At 41.9% G+C, this 16,392-nt stretch overlaps 1 protein-coding gene across 1 annotated transcript in view; it reads left to right on the forward strand.

Moving 5' to 3' along the window:
• LOC122417733 (uncharacterized) overlaps positions 1 to 16,392 on the forward strand; it is a 19,316-nt gene continuing 2,924 nt past the window's right edge. The window contains exons 1-16 of the mRNA XM_043431532.1: positions 1 to 104; positions 254 to 618; positions 675 to 1,049; positions 1,116 to 1,235; positions 1,530 to 2,636; positions 2,747 to 2,927; positions 3,006 to 3,654; positions 3,730 to 3,847; positions 3,969 to 4,251; positions 4,898 to 5,107; positions 7,278 to 7,386; positions 7,491 to 7,565; positions 7,646 to 7,767; positions 8,394 to 8,698; positions 9,092 to 9,974; positions 10,163 to 10,260. Coding sequence (XP_043287467.1) covers positions 65 to 104; positions 254 to 618; positions 675 to 1,049; positions 1,116 to 1,235; positions 1,530 to 2,636; positions 2,747 to 2,927; positions 3,006 to 3,654; positions 3,730 to 3,847; positions 3,969 to 4,251; positions 4,898 to 5,107; positions 7,278 to 7,386; positions 7,491 to 7,565; positions 7,646 to 7,767; positions 8,394 to 8,698; positions 9,092 to 9,974; positions 10,163 to 10,260 — 5,040 coding nt within the window. The 5' untranslated portion in view covers positions 1 to 64. The remainder of the gene's footprint in view (positions 105 to 253; positions 619 to 674; positions 1,050 to 1,115; positions 1,236 to 1,529; positions 2,637 to 2,746; positions 2,928 to 3,005; positions 3,655 to 3,729; positions 3,848 to 3,968; positions 4,252 to 4,897; positions 5,108 to 7,277; positions 7,387 to 7,490; positions 7,566 to 7,645; positions 7,768 to 8,393; positions 8,699 to 9,091; positions 9,975 to 10,162; positions 10,261 to 16,392) is intronic.

Below are 16,392 nucleotides of genomic sequence, written 5' to 3' on the forward strand. Positions count from 1 at the left end.
AGCTGGAACAAATTGGTGCCATGATTTTCCAAAACTTGCCAGAGAATCTGGCTTCCATTTCAACATGCATCGAAGACGAGTGCGCGTCGATTGGAATCGCATCGGTAAGTTCTCCCTCAAAATATCGATCCCCAACTGAATTCGTGGTCAAAAAACGACGAAAGTAGAAATTTTATTCAAGTTTTAAATCAAATTTTCAAATCAAAAGGTCTGAACACAAACTGAGGTCCGCGAACTCTCGCCCTTTTTCCAGGTTCAATCGACATCGACCGAGTGATAGGAGAAAGAGATTTCTCAACTATTGACGATAATGTAAATAACGTAGTGGATTATTGTCTGGAAAGCGAGTACGACGTCAAAATTCTGGACTCGAATTTTGTCAAATTGTTTCGACTGGCGCAGCTGGCCGTCGAGTATCTTTTGTACTGCAAACAATATTTGGATCACAGCGTCGTCATCTTGAAGGAAGAGTTAAGATCAAAACAGAACGAGAACTCTGAATTGAGAGACGAGCTTTGCGCGAAGGAAAAAAGCATCAAAGAATTGAGAGACAAACTCAAGGAACGAAGCAGAATCATTGAGACCAAACTCAGCGATTCACATGGCGAGGCTCATAAGGTTAGCGAAGCAGAATAAAAAGCCCCTGGCAACATTACAAATTTGCTGATTTTCAGTGCCCCGAGTGCCCAAAAACTTTTGTATCCGCCTTGTTCATGAATGCCCATCTGAGTCGTCGACACCCAAACGTCTCTCGAGTGAGTTTGAGCTCGCCGGCGCACGAGCAATACAGAGCGGAGACTGAAAAATTGCACAATGAGATCAAATCTCTGAAAGAGCGTCTCAATTTGACCGAACGAGTCATCAGAAACGAAACTGACAAATTTTTCTCTTCCGACAACGTTGACTCGAGGGACAATCGAGAAACCAGGACAAACGACAAAAGTGATGCCCAAAATCATCGGGGTCGCGATGATTTGATTGAGGAACAACACCGACGTTATCAGGAAGAAATTGGCCATTTGAAAGCCACTATTTTCGACGAAATTCGGGTATTTGTTAACTTTTTTTAAGTTTTCACCATTTTCGAATCAAATAATGACTTTTTTCCTCCACAGAATCTCAAATTCGCGGATAAATATCCACCCGAAAAATCTGACGATGATCCCAATCTCAAGGAGTTAGTTCGAGAACAACAAAACGAAATCAGTCGGTTGCGCCAACAACTTTCTACCAAAGTTAGTATGGGAAACAACAGGGAGGAAAATTTGATGAAGCAATTTTACGTTTCTTTTCCAAAAATATTCCGATGGACGTGAATTTTCAAAATCTTAGTTCGTCTAAATCGTTTTTCGATTTCAATGAAGAAAAATGGACGTTTTTTTGGGGGAATTTCCAATTGAATGTTGGAAGAATTTCCATTGCTTTTTGCATTGAATATTCTTGTTAAATTCTGACGCGAAATTGAAATTTCGAGTCGTAGAGGCACAGCCGAAAAAATAATCGATGAATGATGCATTTTTTGTTTATAGCAAAACACAGAAATTGAGAGAGCCGAAACGAGGCGCGAGAACCAAGAGGAAGTTTGGCAATCGAAAATGGAAAACTTGGAGTCTCGTTACCGCGCGGACATCGAAAAGCTATACGATAAACTGAAATCTACTCAGGAGTCAGCCGATCGAATGAGAATCGATTACATGACGAGGATAAGCGATTTGGAGAGGAGAGAAGCGAGCGTCGAGTCCGAGCTGGTTCAGGCTCGAAACGCCATGAACTTTAATCCGAAAATGAAAATTTTTGAGGAGGACAAACCTGGAGGAACCGAATCTCTGAAGAGTCGTTCATTCCGAGAGAAAAAAGCTCCGAAAAAGTTTTTGGAAGAAGATGAATCGAGCGATTCCGGGAGCGAAACATCGAGCTCGAAAATCGAATCGCCCAGGAATGAAAAACCCTCGAGAAAAGCTGAAGAAACAAAGTGCTCGAAAATCGAAACGCCGAGGAGTGAAAAGCCCTCGAGAAAAGATGAAGAAATCAAGTCCGCGAGAGTGAAACGTCGGGAAAGAGAAAGCAAGGAAACACGGCAAAACAGCAGAAAAGCTCCGCCAGATTTTCGCGAATCTCTAAAAAACGGCGATTCCAAAAAGCGATTTTCCGAGTCTCTAAATCGAAGAACTCCTCACCAAGTCCGTGAATATTCCGAGAAGAAAAATCAGCCCCAATCAGGCCTACAGGAGACTGAAATCACTCCGAAAAAACCTCGCCTCGTCGAGGAGAAGAAAAGCTCTGGAAAAAAGCTCGAAATCGATGGAAATTCTGAATCAATCTCCGACGAGGACAGCGAATCGTGGCTCGAATCTGAAAGCTCTGAAAATTCCTCGGGAAGCGAATTCGAGGAGGAACCGATTGATGAAAAACGAAAAACTGGCCGATCGGAAAATCGCTTGATCTCGATCGATCGACCGCTCGACGACAAACCATTTTCTTCTCTCGATTTACCAATACCCAGGGAAAGAGGACTCGAAATATTTCACTCGAAACTTCGTGAGCTCGGCATCGACCCCGAGTGGCGAGGCATTCCTGACGCGACCTTTAAACAAGTTTTCGAAATCGTTAGACACCATCGGAGCATAAATTCGAAGGTAAATCCGCTTCCAAAAATGTCAATTTCACTAAAACCTGACGAAATTCTCCAAAAATGTTATTTCTCTTGAAACGTTTTACAAAATGGACGCTTTTTTATTTATTACAGAAATATCGAAAATTCGAGGACATAAGAAGAAAATTGATGGGCCAGTTGTCCCGAAATCTAGCAGTGAAAGAAAAAGATTTGAAAATTCAAGATTCAATGGAACGATCGCAAATCGAGAGATTAGTGACGAACGTGAGGAGTAAAGTATCCAAGGCTTTGAATATTTTGGAAAAAAATGACGGTAATTACGCGTTGCATGAGAGTACAAAAAATGGGATTAAAAATCGAAACTCTTTGACAAAAATGAATTTTCTCACAGGTTCTTATTCAACGAACAAACTGGCTCGACGTGAGAAACCGGAAGTGCCGAAATTCCCGGTGGATCGTTCGCCATCGAGGAGGGCGTTGGAGACGAAAAAATTAGTCCAGCCTCGAGGTTCCTTGACGTCAGAAAATTCCTACGAAAATGAGCCAACGAGGGAAAGCAGGAATTCGAATTTAAGGAGGAGAACCGTCGGGAAGGATGCCGGAAACGAGCAAAAGCATTTGTCCCACTCGTACGAGAGCATCAAAGATTTTATTCGAGACACGAATCCTCATCAGCCGAAATCGATCTTCAACGTTTCCGGCACCCTGGTCGCTTCGACGCCTCAAAAAACCGAGGCGATTCTCATCGGCGATTCTCCCCTCAACGCCAATGCCGCTGTACGCTCAAGCAAACACGAAACTGCTGGCTCCGGACTCTCGACCATCAATTCACCGAGAAATAACAACAAAAGCGTGCTCAAATCCAGCATCGGCGGGTCCATTGGAAATCTGGCGAAAAAAAAAGTTTTGTTCGATCTTCAGTCCTCGGACGTTGAGGAGCGAGCTCGGGATTCCCCTTCCATTCATTTGGCCGCTCGCGAGCCCGAAAATCTTGAACGCAATGAGAAAATCTCGAGTGAAAGCGACTTTGAAATTTCTAGGTTTGAGTAATTTATTTTTTCTCTTGAATTTTCAAAATTACCGTCTGTTCGAACGGGATTTTTTTTTAATTTCAGCATCCACGACGAGAGGGAACAGCACAGGAACGATTCCGGAGAGGCTGCTAAAGTTTTACTGCTCAAAACGTCACAGAGTGAAAAAATAGCACAAATTTCACAACAAATCGAGCAGCAGGTGAGAACAGAGGAACCAAAAACCAGAGTTTCGACGAGCAGCTTTCCAGCTGCTGTCGAACCGCCCGAAGTGACTTTGAACCTCGAAAATCTACAAATTGTCAATGTTTTTCGTGTCTTAGTTGAGCATTGCTCGTCGCAAACCAGCAGGAGCCATCGAGGCGATGTTCCTGGAGAAATTCAGTCTGGAATCCGAGAAAAAAGATTCGCCATCGAAGCTCTACGAGAGCGTAAAAAGTCCGAGGAGCCTGAGTTTCGAAAATTCTGTGGGCTCGAAAAACGCACAAAGAAATCCGTCGGATCGGCAGAGCCGCGACTTCCGGTATCCAAGTACGCACAAACTTGAGGACGATACCAAAGATACGAATTTGGATTTGGACATTGACGAATTACTGCGGATGGAGTGAATTTCACTTTTTTTTTCCAATTCAACGAACCAAAGAACGAGTACAAACCTCTATTAATCCGTCCAACGGTGGAGCAAAGATCTCGAGACTCGTTGAACATTTTTTTTTTTTGAGAATCTCGAGTAATTTTTGTCTCATCATTTGCTTTTGTTACAACAGTCCAAACTGTTAACCATTCAGTATTTATTATCAAAAGTTCTCATTTCCTAATCAGCCAATTAAACATAAGTTGCTTTGATTTATTGAATTTAAGTTAACATACAGAAAATATTGAAAATAAATGTGACAAACAGCAGCGGAGAATTAAATTTGAATAATTTTTCGAATTTTGAGTTGCCAGAGGGCACAATTTCCCCCTGCATCGTTTTCCTTAAGCAATTTATTGAAAAGAAAGTTGTTTCGAAATTTATGAATTCTTGAATCCGGGGGAATGAGAGCGAAAGTTACTGCGCTGAGGAATCGAGCTCTGGGACAAAATGGGACACCGTAGGAATGGGCTCCTGGAAGAAAACGAGTCGTTGGACGTACAAAAATTGACTTTTGATAGGAAGTGGGACCCTGGCGCGAAGTAGGCTGGTCGCGAAGAACTCATCTGGCCTGAGTCGAAGGGGAGCCTCTGCTGGCCTGAAAACTGACTGTTGCAGCAAAATGGGACACTCCAATGAATGGGACAGTCAGGCAGAGCGAGACTGTGGACTGCCCGGGTCTGGCTGAGCAAATGGGCAAATTGGAGCAAAGTTCTTGGGCAACGATCGAGTCCGGGACCGCATGGGACACTGGCATAAGTGAAAATTGCAGCCAGAGCAAAACAGTCGACTTTTGTGACCATAAATTTGGCACCCAATCGGTAATCAGTAAGTTTCTGATAAATTCTTCCCCTTCAACTTTATATATTGAGAAAATTTGACCGTTTTATGCCCCCATTTCGTCCCAGAATTTCTAACAACGATTCTCTGTTCTAGAGCTTCGAAAATCGTTACGAGGAAACGTCAAAAACTGGAAAAAATTGGCCTATCAATTGAAGGAGGGTGGCCCAGAATATTCGGCGAATTTTTAGTAGCCTCGCCCCCCTTGTGGGAATGAGGCGTGGGCGCCTGCGTCGGCCTCGTTACCGAGTGGGGATTGATCACGAGAGAGCACACAGGGACGCGAAACTCAACCCTCCGAGGCACTCCAACCCTCGACAGTCACGTCCGTGTGCCCTCACGACTTTTCACGCGCCCCCAGTGCGTTTGTCATTAAAATCATTCATTTCCACCAAACTCATTGGAAAAACACGAGTTCGTTGATTCGCTGATTTCGTTCGTTTTCCTCATCACACAAACTTTTATCGTGAGCTTTTGGATCCGCGGTCATTTCCACGAAGGAGTATCTGTAAGTCAATGACCTCACTTGTTATTTTCGCCCTCAAACAGAGCTCTGCTCCAGTCCTGAAGACCCAAATATTGAAAAATCGCTCCAAAATTTCATTTTCTTCAACTCCATTTTGTTCTTTCGCAATTCTCATCAAATCTTTTATTTTTTCCCCCCATTACCATTTCGCGCTGAAATCTTTCTCGCGAGAATGTCAAAAGTTATAGTTTTTTGGAATTTCTCCTCTAATTTTTCGCTCCCCACCATAAAATCGTTTTTTTTTCGTCCCCAATTTTTTCTTCGAGGCACAATTCGCTGATTGATCAATCCAAATCGTCTTCTGTCCCTCCAATTTTTCTGTCTCATTATTTTACTCAATTTTTTATTTTTTCTTTCAGTTTCCATTTTCCATGCTTGTGCAAATCAATCTTTACCTGTCTCCCGTCTAACTGTCTCTCCCTCAAGTTGATGCGAAATCGTAGAGGTAGCCTGACGTCACGAAGAGACGTTCGTATCGATTCGCTTTCCAGGAGACGTTCTCTTCAAAATTTCATGTTTTTCTCATCCCTTTGGTGGCTTCGTACAGGCTCACTGTTTATCCACATTTTCTGTCTCGGTTTTCCGAACAAAGAAAAGATTTTTCAATCTTTTCTTTTTTCTGCTCAAATTTACCGACGATAAAGACACCAAATTTTTGACCGAACTTCTGGAGAGTGACTGCGAGCCAAAAACGTGCAAGGAAAGCGATGAAACGACGAAGGATTCTGAGGCCGAGTGCAAACATTTTTCGAGTGGAAAGTACTTTTTCGATGGCACCGAGCCCAAATCAGGTTCACTGGGAACTCGTGGACGTCAAATTGGAACGTTGATTCCCAAAGTGGAGGCGATTTATAAATTTTTTCGGAATTCACCAGATTTTTCCAAATTGATCATAAAAGTTCCATTTTTTTTTTTAATTCGTGAGAAAATAATTACAAATTCAGCGATTTCGGGGTGATTGGCAAATCGAAAGTTTTCAAAAACGAAGAAACTTCCAAAATCGAAATTTCAGTAGAAGAAACTGGCTAATTTTTCAGCGAAAATTCTCTCAGAAAGCATCGAAAAAATTTCCAATCGAAATAAAACCCAAAAAAATGGAAAAAATTTATGCAAGAACGTCACAGCGAGAACAAAATCGAAAATTTTGTCTAAAGAACTTGGAAATTTGAAACGAGCGTCGAAAAACGCGTAGAAAAAGTACTAAAAATCGGAGAGTTAATGAAAATGTAAAATTTCGAGGAAAAGAAGGAAAAAATGTTTGTACAGCGATGCGTTAATTATTTATGCTAAGGACGAAATAGCCGGGGGGGGATAATCGAAATGGAATGGAGGGCGGCGTGCCGGTACAGCACGAGGGCAAGGGGGAGGCAAGAAGAGGGAAAACGAGAGGGTGTTGGTTGTGCAAGTCGATAAAGTACGGCGGGGGGAAGGGAAATAAACGTGCGCGCGGCTCTGGACACGGTGCTCTCGGTCTGGCACAAGTTTCTTCTCCGATTTCCTGTGTGCGTTTTAATATTTCGTTGGAGCGAGATAATTGGCAAATAAAGTTGGATTAAAAGCGGATGTTTCGAGGTTTAAGGGAGGCTGAACTTGGGGCTTGGGAGTTTTGTTAAATTCAGTGAGTTTTTTAAATTATTGGGGAAAATAAAAAATTCGAAAAAAACGGTGATCGGAGCTCCTGCAGAGTCGTCGGACTGCAGAATCGAAATGGCCAGCGACGACGAGTGTCTTTCGATCGAGGGTACAAACGAGAAACGCAAAATCTTGGAGGATCGAAAAAATATTTGAACGATTCGTCGATTTCGAATTTTTAATCATTTCTTGTTTTTTTTTTTCGTTTTTCAGCTCCAACATCCTGCGAACTATGCGACGGAAAAATGAACCGGCCCTGTCGCCCGTCGACATAATCCTCAAAAGCTAGTGAGTCACGCGAAAAACCATTTTTTTGTTCCCATTTTTAAGAGATTTATTCACATTTTTTTCCTTTTTTTTCTCACCAGCCAAGAGGACAGCGAGAGCGAAACTTCTTCGACTGGCTCACAGGACATTGAAAACGACAATTTTTGGCCGACCGTCACCATCGAGTTGTCCGAGGACTACGATTCTTACAACCGACAACCCGGTTCGTCTTCCCTTCTTCATTCTTCGCTTTTTTTCGGACGAGCACCTCGAGGATTCGGTTTTTTAAACGAAATCACCACGAACACTAGCCTCGATTTCTCAATGGCATAAAATGCCCCCCGCAACCGTTAGTGACCTTCGATTATACACCATTCTCTTCGTTTGCTTGTGACGAAGAGAATGATCCACGATAAAGCTCGTTTCGGGGGATTTTTCATTGAAGAAACTCGATAAAACTAAAAAAACGTTTCGAAAAAATGGCAAAATAATTATTTTTGAACGAAAAAACTGAATTTTTTTTAAATTCTTCAGGGATGTAACAATTTCAGTGGAAATCGAAGGTCTCTCTTACGGTTTTAGTAAATAAAATCCTGACGGATTTTATCTCGGTCGATAATAACGAAATGAAGGTCAAAAAATGATGGTTGCAAGTCAAATTTACGAAGAAATTTGCTGCTTCTACTTCACGTGGTCGAAATTGAAGAAAAAATGTCGATTTTTGTGAGAAATTTAATTTTCAAAGTTGTGGAAAATAATTTTCTGAAAAATTGAATGATTTTATTGAGTTTTGTAAATAATTTTAGGTTTTCTCGGTTTTATAATGAGAAATTTTGTTTAAATTTTCAGTCGAAAATTATTTGTTCGAGTATCGTAATTTGGATAAGGAAGAAGAGGAAAAATATTGGAACAACAGAAAAAACGAGAGCACCACTCGCGAAACAATCGGAAATATAACGGAGGACAAGGTAACGCCCACGCTCGAAACTTCGAACAGCTCGTTTTGGAATAACAGCGAAACCCGAGACGACAACGAGCTCAATAACAACGAGGCTGCTGTCCAACACTCAATTGACGCTGACACTCTCAATCAGCTGGACGTTTACAAAAACGAGGAGAAAATTTTTTACGAAAAGCCAAAACTCAATATCCAGGTACTTTGTTTACTTTTCAAACCCTTTTAGTGGTTTACGAAATCGTTTGATTTTTCACATACACGAATGAAAGCCAAAAAGTTCATTTTTCTCAACTCCTAACGTTCTGCTGACAAAAATTAGGCTAAAATTGGCCAAAAAATCGTGAAAAATTTCAAACTGTTGGCTCACACAATATTTTTGAGTAAAATTTCAAAGTTATATTCGAAATTTGATAATTCCCGGAATATTTGAATAATTATATTGGAAAATTCTCGGTACGTTCCACCAGGAAGCAGTAGAAAAATTAATTTCGCTCAAGAAACGAGAAAAATTGGTGAAATCGTATTTTAAGGGGGGTAGGAAAGCGTTTATCGGGCTTGTGTAATGCGGAGCTTGAAAAATTCGTTTCAGAGTGTGACGTATCTGTACGACAGCGTTCTCCCGACGTCGGTAAAGTGCATGAATTACGTGAACAGCATAGAAGTAGATTCGGAGCCATTGTTGGAGGATTTTGGGTGCTTGGAAGAGGAGAGTTCGACGGAGGAGGTTAAAATCGGTGAAAAAGAGAGTGCAGTCGAAACAGGATCGTTGAGGGAGGCGGTGGATTCGAAGAGTTTGAAAAAATGTGTGAAATCGCAAAGAAGCAACGAGACGATAGACTCGGAAGTGAAAAATGAGGATTTGCCATTGGAATTGGAGGTCGACGTCGAAGTGGTCGAACTAACGAAAAGCGTAAAAGAGGTCATTCAGTTTCCGGAGATCGAGGAAATCGCGGAAACTGCAAAATCGAACGAAAGGACCGTCACACCGCTGTCGAACGAGCCCGAAACCGTCGATTCGTCATCGTCAGTCGATAAGGAAGAAACCAACGAGGCTTTGTTACCGACCATCGATCACGTCGACTTGATTAATTTGTACAACGAAGCTTTCTACTTCGAAGAACAATCTTCCTACGCCAAAATCGAAGAAATCGATCTGCTCTCGAGCATCGGCCGCGACATCGGCGTCGATCTCGAAAAATACGTCCAACCGATTCCAGACCTCGTCGCCATGGAAACCGTTCAACAAATCGCCCCGAGATCTCTGCCAACTATCATTAAAGAGCCGAACCTTCGAGCCGACACAAACAAACTACTCGATCATGAAATGCCCGATATTTCTAGCGCCGACACCAGGAAAAAAGAAAAAATGGCCAGGAACCAAGCTCGCAGGAGGCTCAACTCGCATTCCGCTCCCGGACAAACCCGACGACCTGACAAACGCCGCGCTGATCACATCGTCGACAATGGGCCAGGTCCGAAAATATTTTACGTTCAAAATTCAAATTCATCAATATTTCATTTGAATTCGGAGAAAACGTTACTCCGAATTTCGAGAAATTTCAACATTTTTCAAATTGCAAAATGAAAAAATGGAAAAATTTTCGAAAACCAACGTTTTTTTCCATTGAGGAGAACAAGCAATGAGAATTTTTCATTTCAGGCGGTTTTGACGTTTACAACATTGAAACAGCGATGCCGAAAATCGATCTCGATGCCATCGAGTCCCATCTGAGAGCTGCGCGCGAAGAGGAACGTCGAGTGAGTTTTTCTTCAATATTATTCGTAATTTTGAACATTCGTCGATTGAAATTTCCTCATTTTTCCTGAGCCACGTTTCAATAATTTTCCAAGTGAATTTTTTTTCGGAAAAACTGAAAAATTCCAAAAATTTCACTATACTGACTGCTCCGAGGTTTCCTATTTCGAGTCGCGTGCTTCAGTGACGTAACGCTCTCGTTTATTTCGAGAAAAAATAATCCTCGACGATCCACTTGTCCCGGTTCCTCCCTCCAAGCCGCCCATCGACGAGGAAAAAAGCAGATTTTTCCCCATGCAGCTGCAATCTCCCCTTTCATACTTTTTCCTCATCATTTTCTCTCTCCCTCTTTCCTTCACCGGTCAAGTTGACTTCTGGTGTTCTCATTTCGACACTTATTTTCGGCTGGCATCAGTGAAAATCTTCCAACACCTTAAATCTTCGTGTTCGAGTCCTCTTGAGTGGAATTAAAGGTTTTATTTCTAGTTGAGATGTAAACGCTGACGTTGAAGATTCGAGGAAAATCTGTCTGGAGCAAGCTGGAAAAAATATTTTGTTTTTTATAAAAAGGTGAAAATTTTTTAAACTTTTGATATGGAAAATGAATCGCGATTGTTGAAATAGAAACGACAATGCTCCAATTGTATGGGATTCAAAAAATATTTGCAAATTTAACACGATTCTATACTGGCTCATAACGACCCTCGACTGCTTAGACGCAGCCTTGAGTGTATTCGAAAATCCAACGAAATTCTTTGGAGTCAAAGTGACCCAAGTATTTGAGAATCCGGACTGAAAAGTCGTGGGGAATCTCACATGATTCTACAGGGTCAAAATGACCCTGGAAACTTCCGTAACAGGCTCAAATACGTTCTCAAATCGAACGAGACTCAATGGGGTCAGATTAACAGAATAATTTGAGTCCCCGGACTCAAAAATCCCAGTACGATTCCACTGGGTTACAATCTCCCCTAAACCTTAGGAACAGGCTCAAATAAGTTCCCGATCTGAGACTCGACGAAGCCAAAATGCCCTGCGAACTTCAGTCTCCGGACTAGAAGCTCCTCGCATGATTTTCCTCGGTTAAACTGATCCCCCGAGCCTTCGTAACAGGCTCAAATACATTCCCAAATTCGAGGAGAACCCACAGGGTGAAAATGACCCAGTAATTGCAGTCTCCGGACTAAAAACTCACCACATGATTCCACTGGGTCACGATAATCCTTAAACCTCCGTACACAGGCACAGATACGTTTGCAAATCCGACGAGAATCCACCGGGTCATGACGCAACGGTATTAATTGCAAGACTCGAATACATCCGTGACTCTTGTCGAGTTCTTCGTAATTGTCAAATAATCTATGTGAATCACATATTAAGGAGAGAGAGAGAAGAGCGGATATACGATAGACACTCGAGAGCGCGCGGGTTGTTTGTCATCGTCGCCGTTGCGGTTCAGAATGGCCAATGACTCTTGTTCCTATCAGTTGGCGTGCGAGTGTGCGTGTTCGACGAGCCAAATGTAGGCTCGGAATGAGGTAACGCGCCTCGTGCTGGTGTGCCATTGTGTGGGAAGTTCATATTGACAGGTCGTGAAACGCGGGCGTTTTCAGTTGTGTCGAGGCGCTCGCATTCCTTATTGTGCCGTTTTGCCGCGCTCGTTCCGTTCGAAGATTATTTGTTGAACTTCTGAAAAAAAAGAAGAAAAAAAACGTTATTTGTGTACTTGCGCTTTGTCCGCGTCTCCGGTTCCGGTTTTGGCTGCCATTTTGCCTCGTTAGTGAGTTTCCGACATTTTGTCAAAGCTCATATGCAACTCGAATTTTTGTGAAAATGTACTCCGAGCTAGATTCACGGTGCATTCGACGAAATTGGCTGGTGCAGTCTCGCATCACGGTCGGACTCCTCGATTTGGAATTCTCACTCGGAATTCCTCGTGATTGACTTAATCGAAGTGAATTGAACTTTTTTAACCTAATTGAAGCGACAGGAAATTAGTTATCACTAATTTTCAATCGGGGTGCTTGTAAAACTCAGTTTGTACGTCAGTATCGGTTTCGAGGAAAAAGTGAGGTTAGGTTCGACGCTACTTCGACTTCACTTCGACATTACGGTTCAAGATTTCTCGGAATCTTGTCGACGAAATAAAACGAAATTCGGGTTTATTTTTGCTCGATATTGCACGAACAAATTCCGCACTTGATTTTCAGTTGAATTTTCATCTCCGAAAAAGTGAGGTTAAGTTTTTGCACTTTGAGTTGCAAAGTACTCGAAGCTTTTGAGAGCGCGGGTCAAAAATCGTATCGACGGTGACCTTCGTCAAATCCGAGTGTAAATATTGAGAAGGGAGGCTCTCGGTAGAGCGAAAAATCGATAAATGCAACTTAAGCAGAGTGCACGATGCCGCAGATGTAACGCGTGATGCTTCTTCCCCTCCGCTGAACTTCTTCGGGCTTTCGCACGAGGGTTGTTACATGGGGGAGCGGAGACCCCTCGCGAATTCGGCGGCAGAGCTGGCAATATTAAGGGGGTCCCGCAGGACTCGTCGTCGTAACAGAAGATGAAATAGAACTTCGATATAAAAGTGATTCGTGCCAGTGCTTTACTCTGTGACATTCAAAGGCTTTTCTATTTATAATTCATAAAGAATAAAGCGGTGGGCGGTGCAGCAGCGGCTCGATTCAGCGCCATCGTGACAGGCGCTCTCCCTCGCTCTTTTCCTTCTATACGTGTACGTGTTTTTTAAAATTTTTATTTTATTTTCTTCGGCACTTGTCAGTAGTCGCTGTTCGATAACCGGCTCGGTCGAATAACGCTGCATAAGAGCACCGGCTTTTTATTAAACCCGAAGCCAATTCGAACTGACCACAATCTCCAAAGGACATTGCCAAAATTCATTTTTATGCCAAAATCGTAAAACAAAAACTGTCGAAATACTACGGACGCGGGTCCGAAAATCGGTTGGGGTGAAAGTTCCTGGTTCTTATGGAATCACGACCTCGAACAAAGAAACCGTAAAAAAATTGATCTCAAAGCCAAACATCAAAATTCCGAATCGATGCTCTAAATTCGTAAAAAATCGTTAAAAAAACGCGAGTGATAAAACGTAACCAAAATTCCCTAGAATCGTCCCTCCGCGACGGAGACGCCGGAAATTCTGTCAAAAATCCTCAACCCTCTGCAATCCGATTTTAAGTGATGTGGAGCTGCTTTTTTCGAGTCGGTGAATCAGTGAAAATCATCGTCGAGTTCCACGGATTCGGCGATTCGTCAAACCGTATTTTTAGCTAGTTTACCGGAGGCGTGGTATTAGTGATAAGGGAACGATGATGCATCAGACCATAGCGAGACACCATCCGGCGATCAGGCCAAAGGATCTCGACCTTTCCGGAAACTCTTTCGCAAAGTTCACTCAGGTATGGGGCACATGAAAAGGGGGCGTCGGAGTGGGGCAGTTTCATTTTTAACGTGCAAAAAAAGAAAGAAAATTATGGAGCGATGAAAAAAAAATCAGGCCAAATGTTATCGCAGATTATTAATCGCGATTATAAACACGGCGACACTTTAAGGGGTCAAGACTGTTGAGGGAGTGGAGGGGGAAAGTGTTCGGAGCGAGGCGTCGTGAAGTAGACTTGAATAAAATATTGCAGGAATGAATTTTTTCTTTCAATCACGATGTCTTAGAAAAAATTCAGTTTTTTACATTATTTTCTCGATTCTGCTGTTTCGTTGCGAATTTATATCAAGAGCGAAAAACCTGTTGATTATTCAACGAGTTGATATATTCAACAATTGATGATTGAGAAGTTGATAATTTTTTAAATAAAATGTCCAAATATGAAATTTTTTTTTTTCTGATCAGAGATCGAAAAAGTCGAGGTTTTTTTTTTAAATACACAATCAAAACTTTAAGGGGAGAGGGTCGTCACGGAGCGAACGTATTTCGAAGTGACTCCTGTAATGGAGAGGAGAATAAAATTGCAGGAAAAGAACAGCTAAAACGGAGACTATGGGAAAAAAAGGAATTGTTTTGATAGAATTTTATTTACGATTGCGAGATTGGTGAAAGGGAAAAAAAAGTCGCACCAGATGCGAAGCGCGTGGTCGTCGTTTCGTTATGCCCACAGGCGTGGAAAAACTCGTACCTCGACTTCTTCTCGTCTCTCGATCTCGTTCTTTTTCTTTTGTTTTCCCCACCAATAGCTCACTTTCACTGTAATGTGTGTGCGCTCGCCTAGGCGCGCGCAGAGTCACGGGTCACGGTTTCGACGGCTCACGAGGATCTCGTGCTTCGGTGTCGGTGATCGCTTCCGAAGTATTTTTCCGAATGGAAGTATCGAAAAAAAGTTTTGCGAAACAAGGATTTTCGGAATCTGCGAAAAACCGTTGGGACTCGCCCCCCTCCCCTTTCCGCTCCGTGGTTTCGGACTTTTCGAACGGTTGGTAAACTTGCCATTCGCAAACTTTTGGCGCCATTTTTCGAAAAAATCATGCGCCGTTCCAGTGACTTCTAACATAACCTCGTTTTTTGTCTTCGATCACTTTTTTTTGACACTTCATTTCAATCCCTGAAGAAAAAAGCGATGGGCAGCAACCCGAAATGGCCCAGACATTACAAAAAGGACTCGAGATTCGTCGCCGATCTTTACACCTTCACGTACGACAATGACGTCGATCTCGTGAGTCACAAATTTTCGTTTCTCTTTCACTTTCATCTCGACCTCGGACTCCCCTAAATTTTTACTTCCTTATCTGACTTTTGAACTCTATTCGATCCGCGAACTTCCTCGTCCGATTTTTTTGCTTTTTTTCGTGGTCTCAACGTAAAAACGGACTCAAATTTCGCACTACAAAAATCTTAAAATCGAACAAATTTTTTGCACTTTTTTGTCGGCTCAGAACCAAATTTGATGAATTTGATCATGCAGATTGTTGGGAAAACTCGCACACACGTTTCTGGATTTCCGTTATTCTTTAACATTTGCAAATGTACGAAATTTGTTTATTTTTATCAAACGGTTAAAAATTTCGTGACGATTGAAAAATTGAAATTTAAAAAAAAATCTCAAAAAATTTGCATTATTTGCCATCTCGAAATGCAAATTTTGCACTTTATTCGTAATTTTGCTACCATGACCGCGTGCCGCTGCATAGATTGGATGATTCATGCTTTCATATGGTACGTGGAGAGCCCAATCTCTGCTGACGTTTCGAAGGTCAATTCCGTTACGAAAAGCTTGTAAATAATTCGCTGACCTGACTAATTGGAACGAGTTCGTTCACCTGCCGTTTCCCTCTCTTCGATTTATTGTTATGATTATCGAATCATTCGGTAGCTGTCAAAAACGAAATTTTATGAGCTTTTTTCTCATTTTCTAACCACTCGTACGCATAGATGGACCCACTTTACGGACGTAGAGTGTGGAGAGAATTGTTCGGAAAACATGGCAAATAAGATCGACTGAAAAAAACATTGGCCCCCATTCCTCAAATAAAAAACTCTGTCCTCATCGCTTTTAACCTTCCTTTTCTTTATCCGAAGTCGACGAGATGAAAACTTAACCTCACTAAACAGAGTCGAGTACCGCTCGAACGAAAATATGACGCTGGAGGACGTCACAGTTTTGCTTTACGTTGTTCAGGCAAACGAGCGAGTCCCCGAAGTCGTTGAAGCTGTTCACGAGCCCGAATCCAACAATCGCGAAAAAGAGGATCTTCTCTCTCGTTTCAACAGACTTTTAGAGGGTGACACAAATGTCTCGTATCAGGTGTGAATTGTTGTGAAAAAGCGCCGAAAAAAATACATCGAAATTGGATAAAATAGAATCGACTAGTCGCCGCAGCTGTCAAATCGACAGAATTTTCGCTCCTAAATTTCTCGCTTTTCAATTTGACGCACAGAAATAATGCCCAAGTACATTTTTTTTTAACGTATTTTTTTAACACGACGAATTTTTAATTTTTGTTTTGTCACAGAATGAAATTGATTCTCATTGAAAAAACTTTCAAATTGAATAAAATATTGAAACGTTTTTATTTTTTTATATTTTCCAAAATGATTTATTTACTGGAATTATGATGGCAAAAAGTTTTTTTCTAATATTTTAATTCACTGACGAGAAGGAACAAATAGC

Source organism: Venturia canescens, chromosome 11 (assembly GCF_019457755.1).
Source record: "Venturia canescens isolate UGA chromosome 11, ASM1945775v1, whole genome shotgun sequence".
In the NCBI taxonomy this organism is placed as follows: Eukaryota; Metazoa; Arthropoda; class Insecta; order Hymenoptera; family Ichneumonidae; genus Venturia; species Venturia canescens.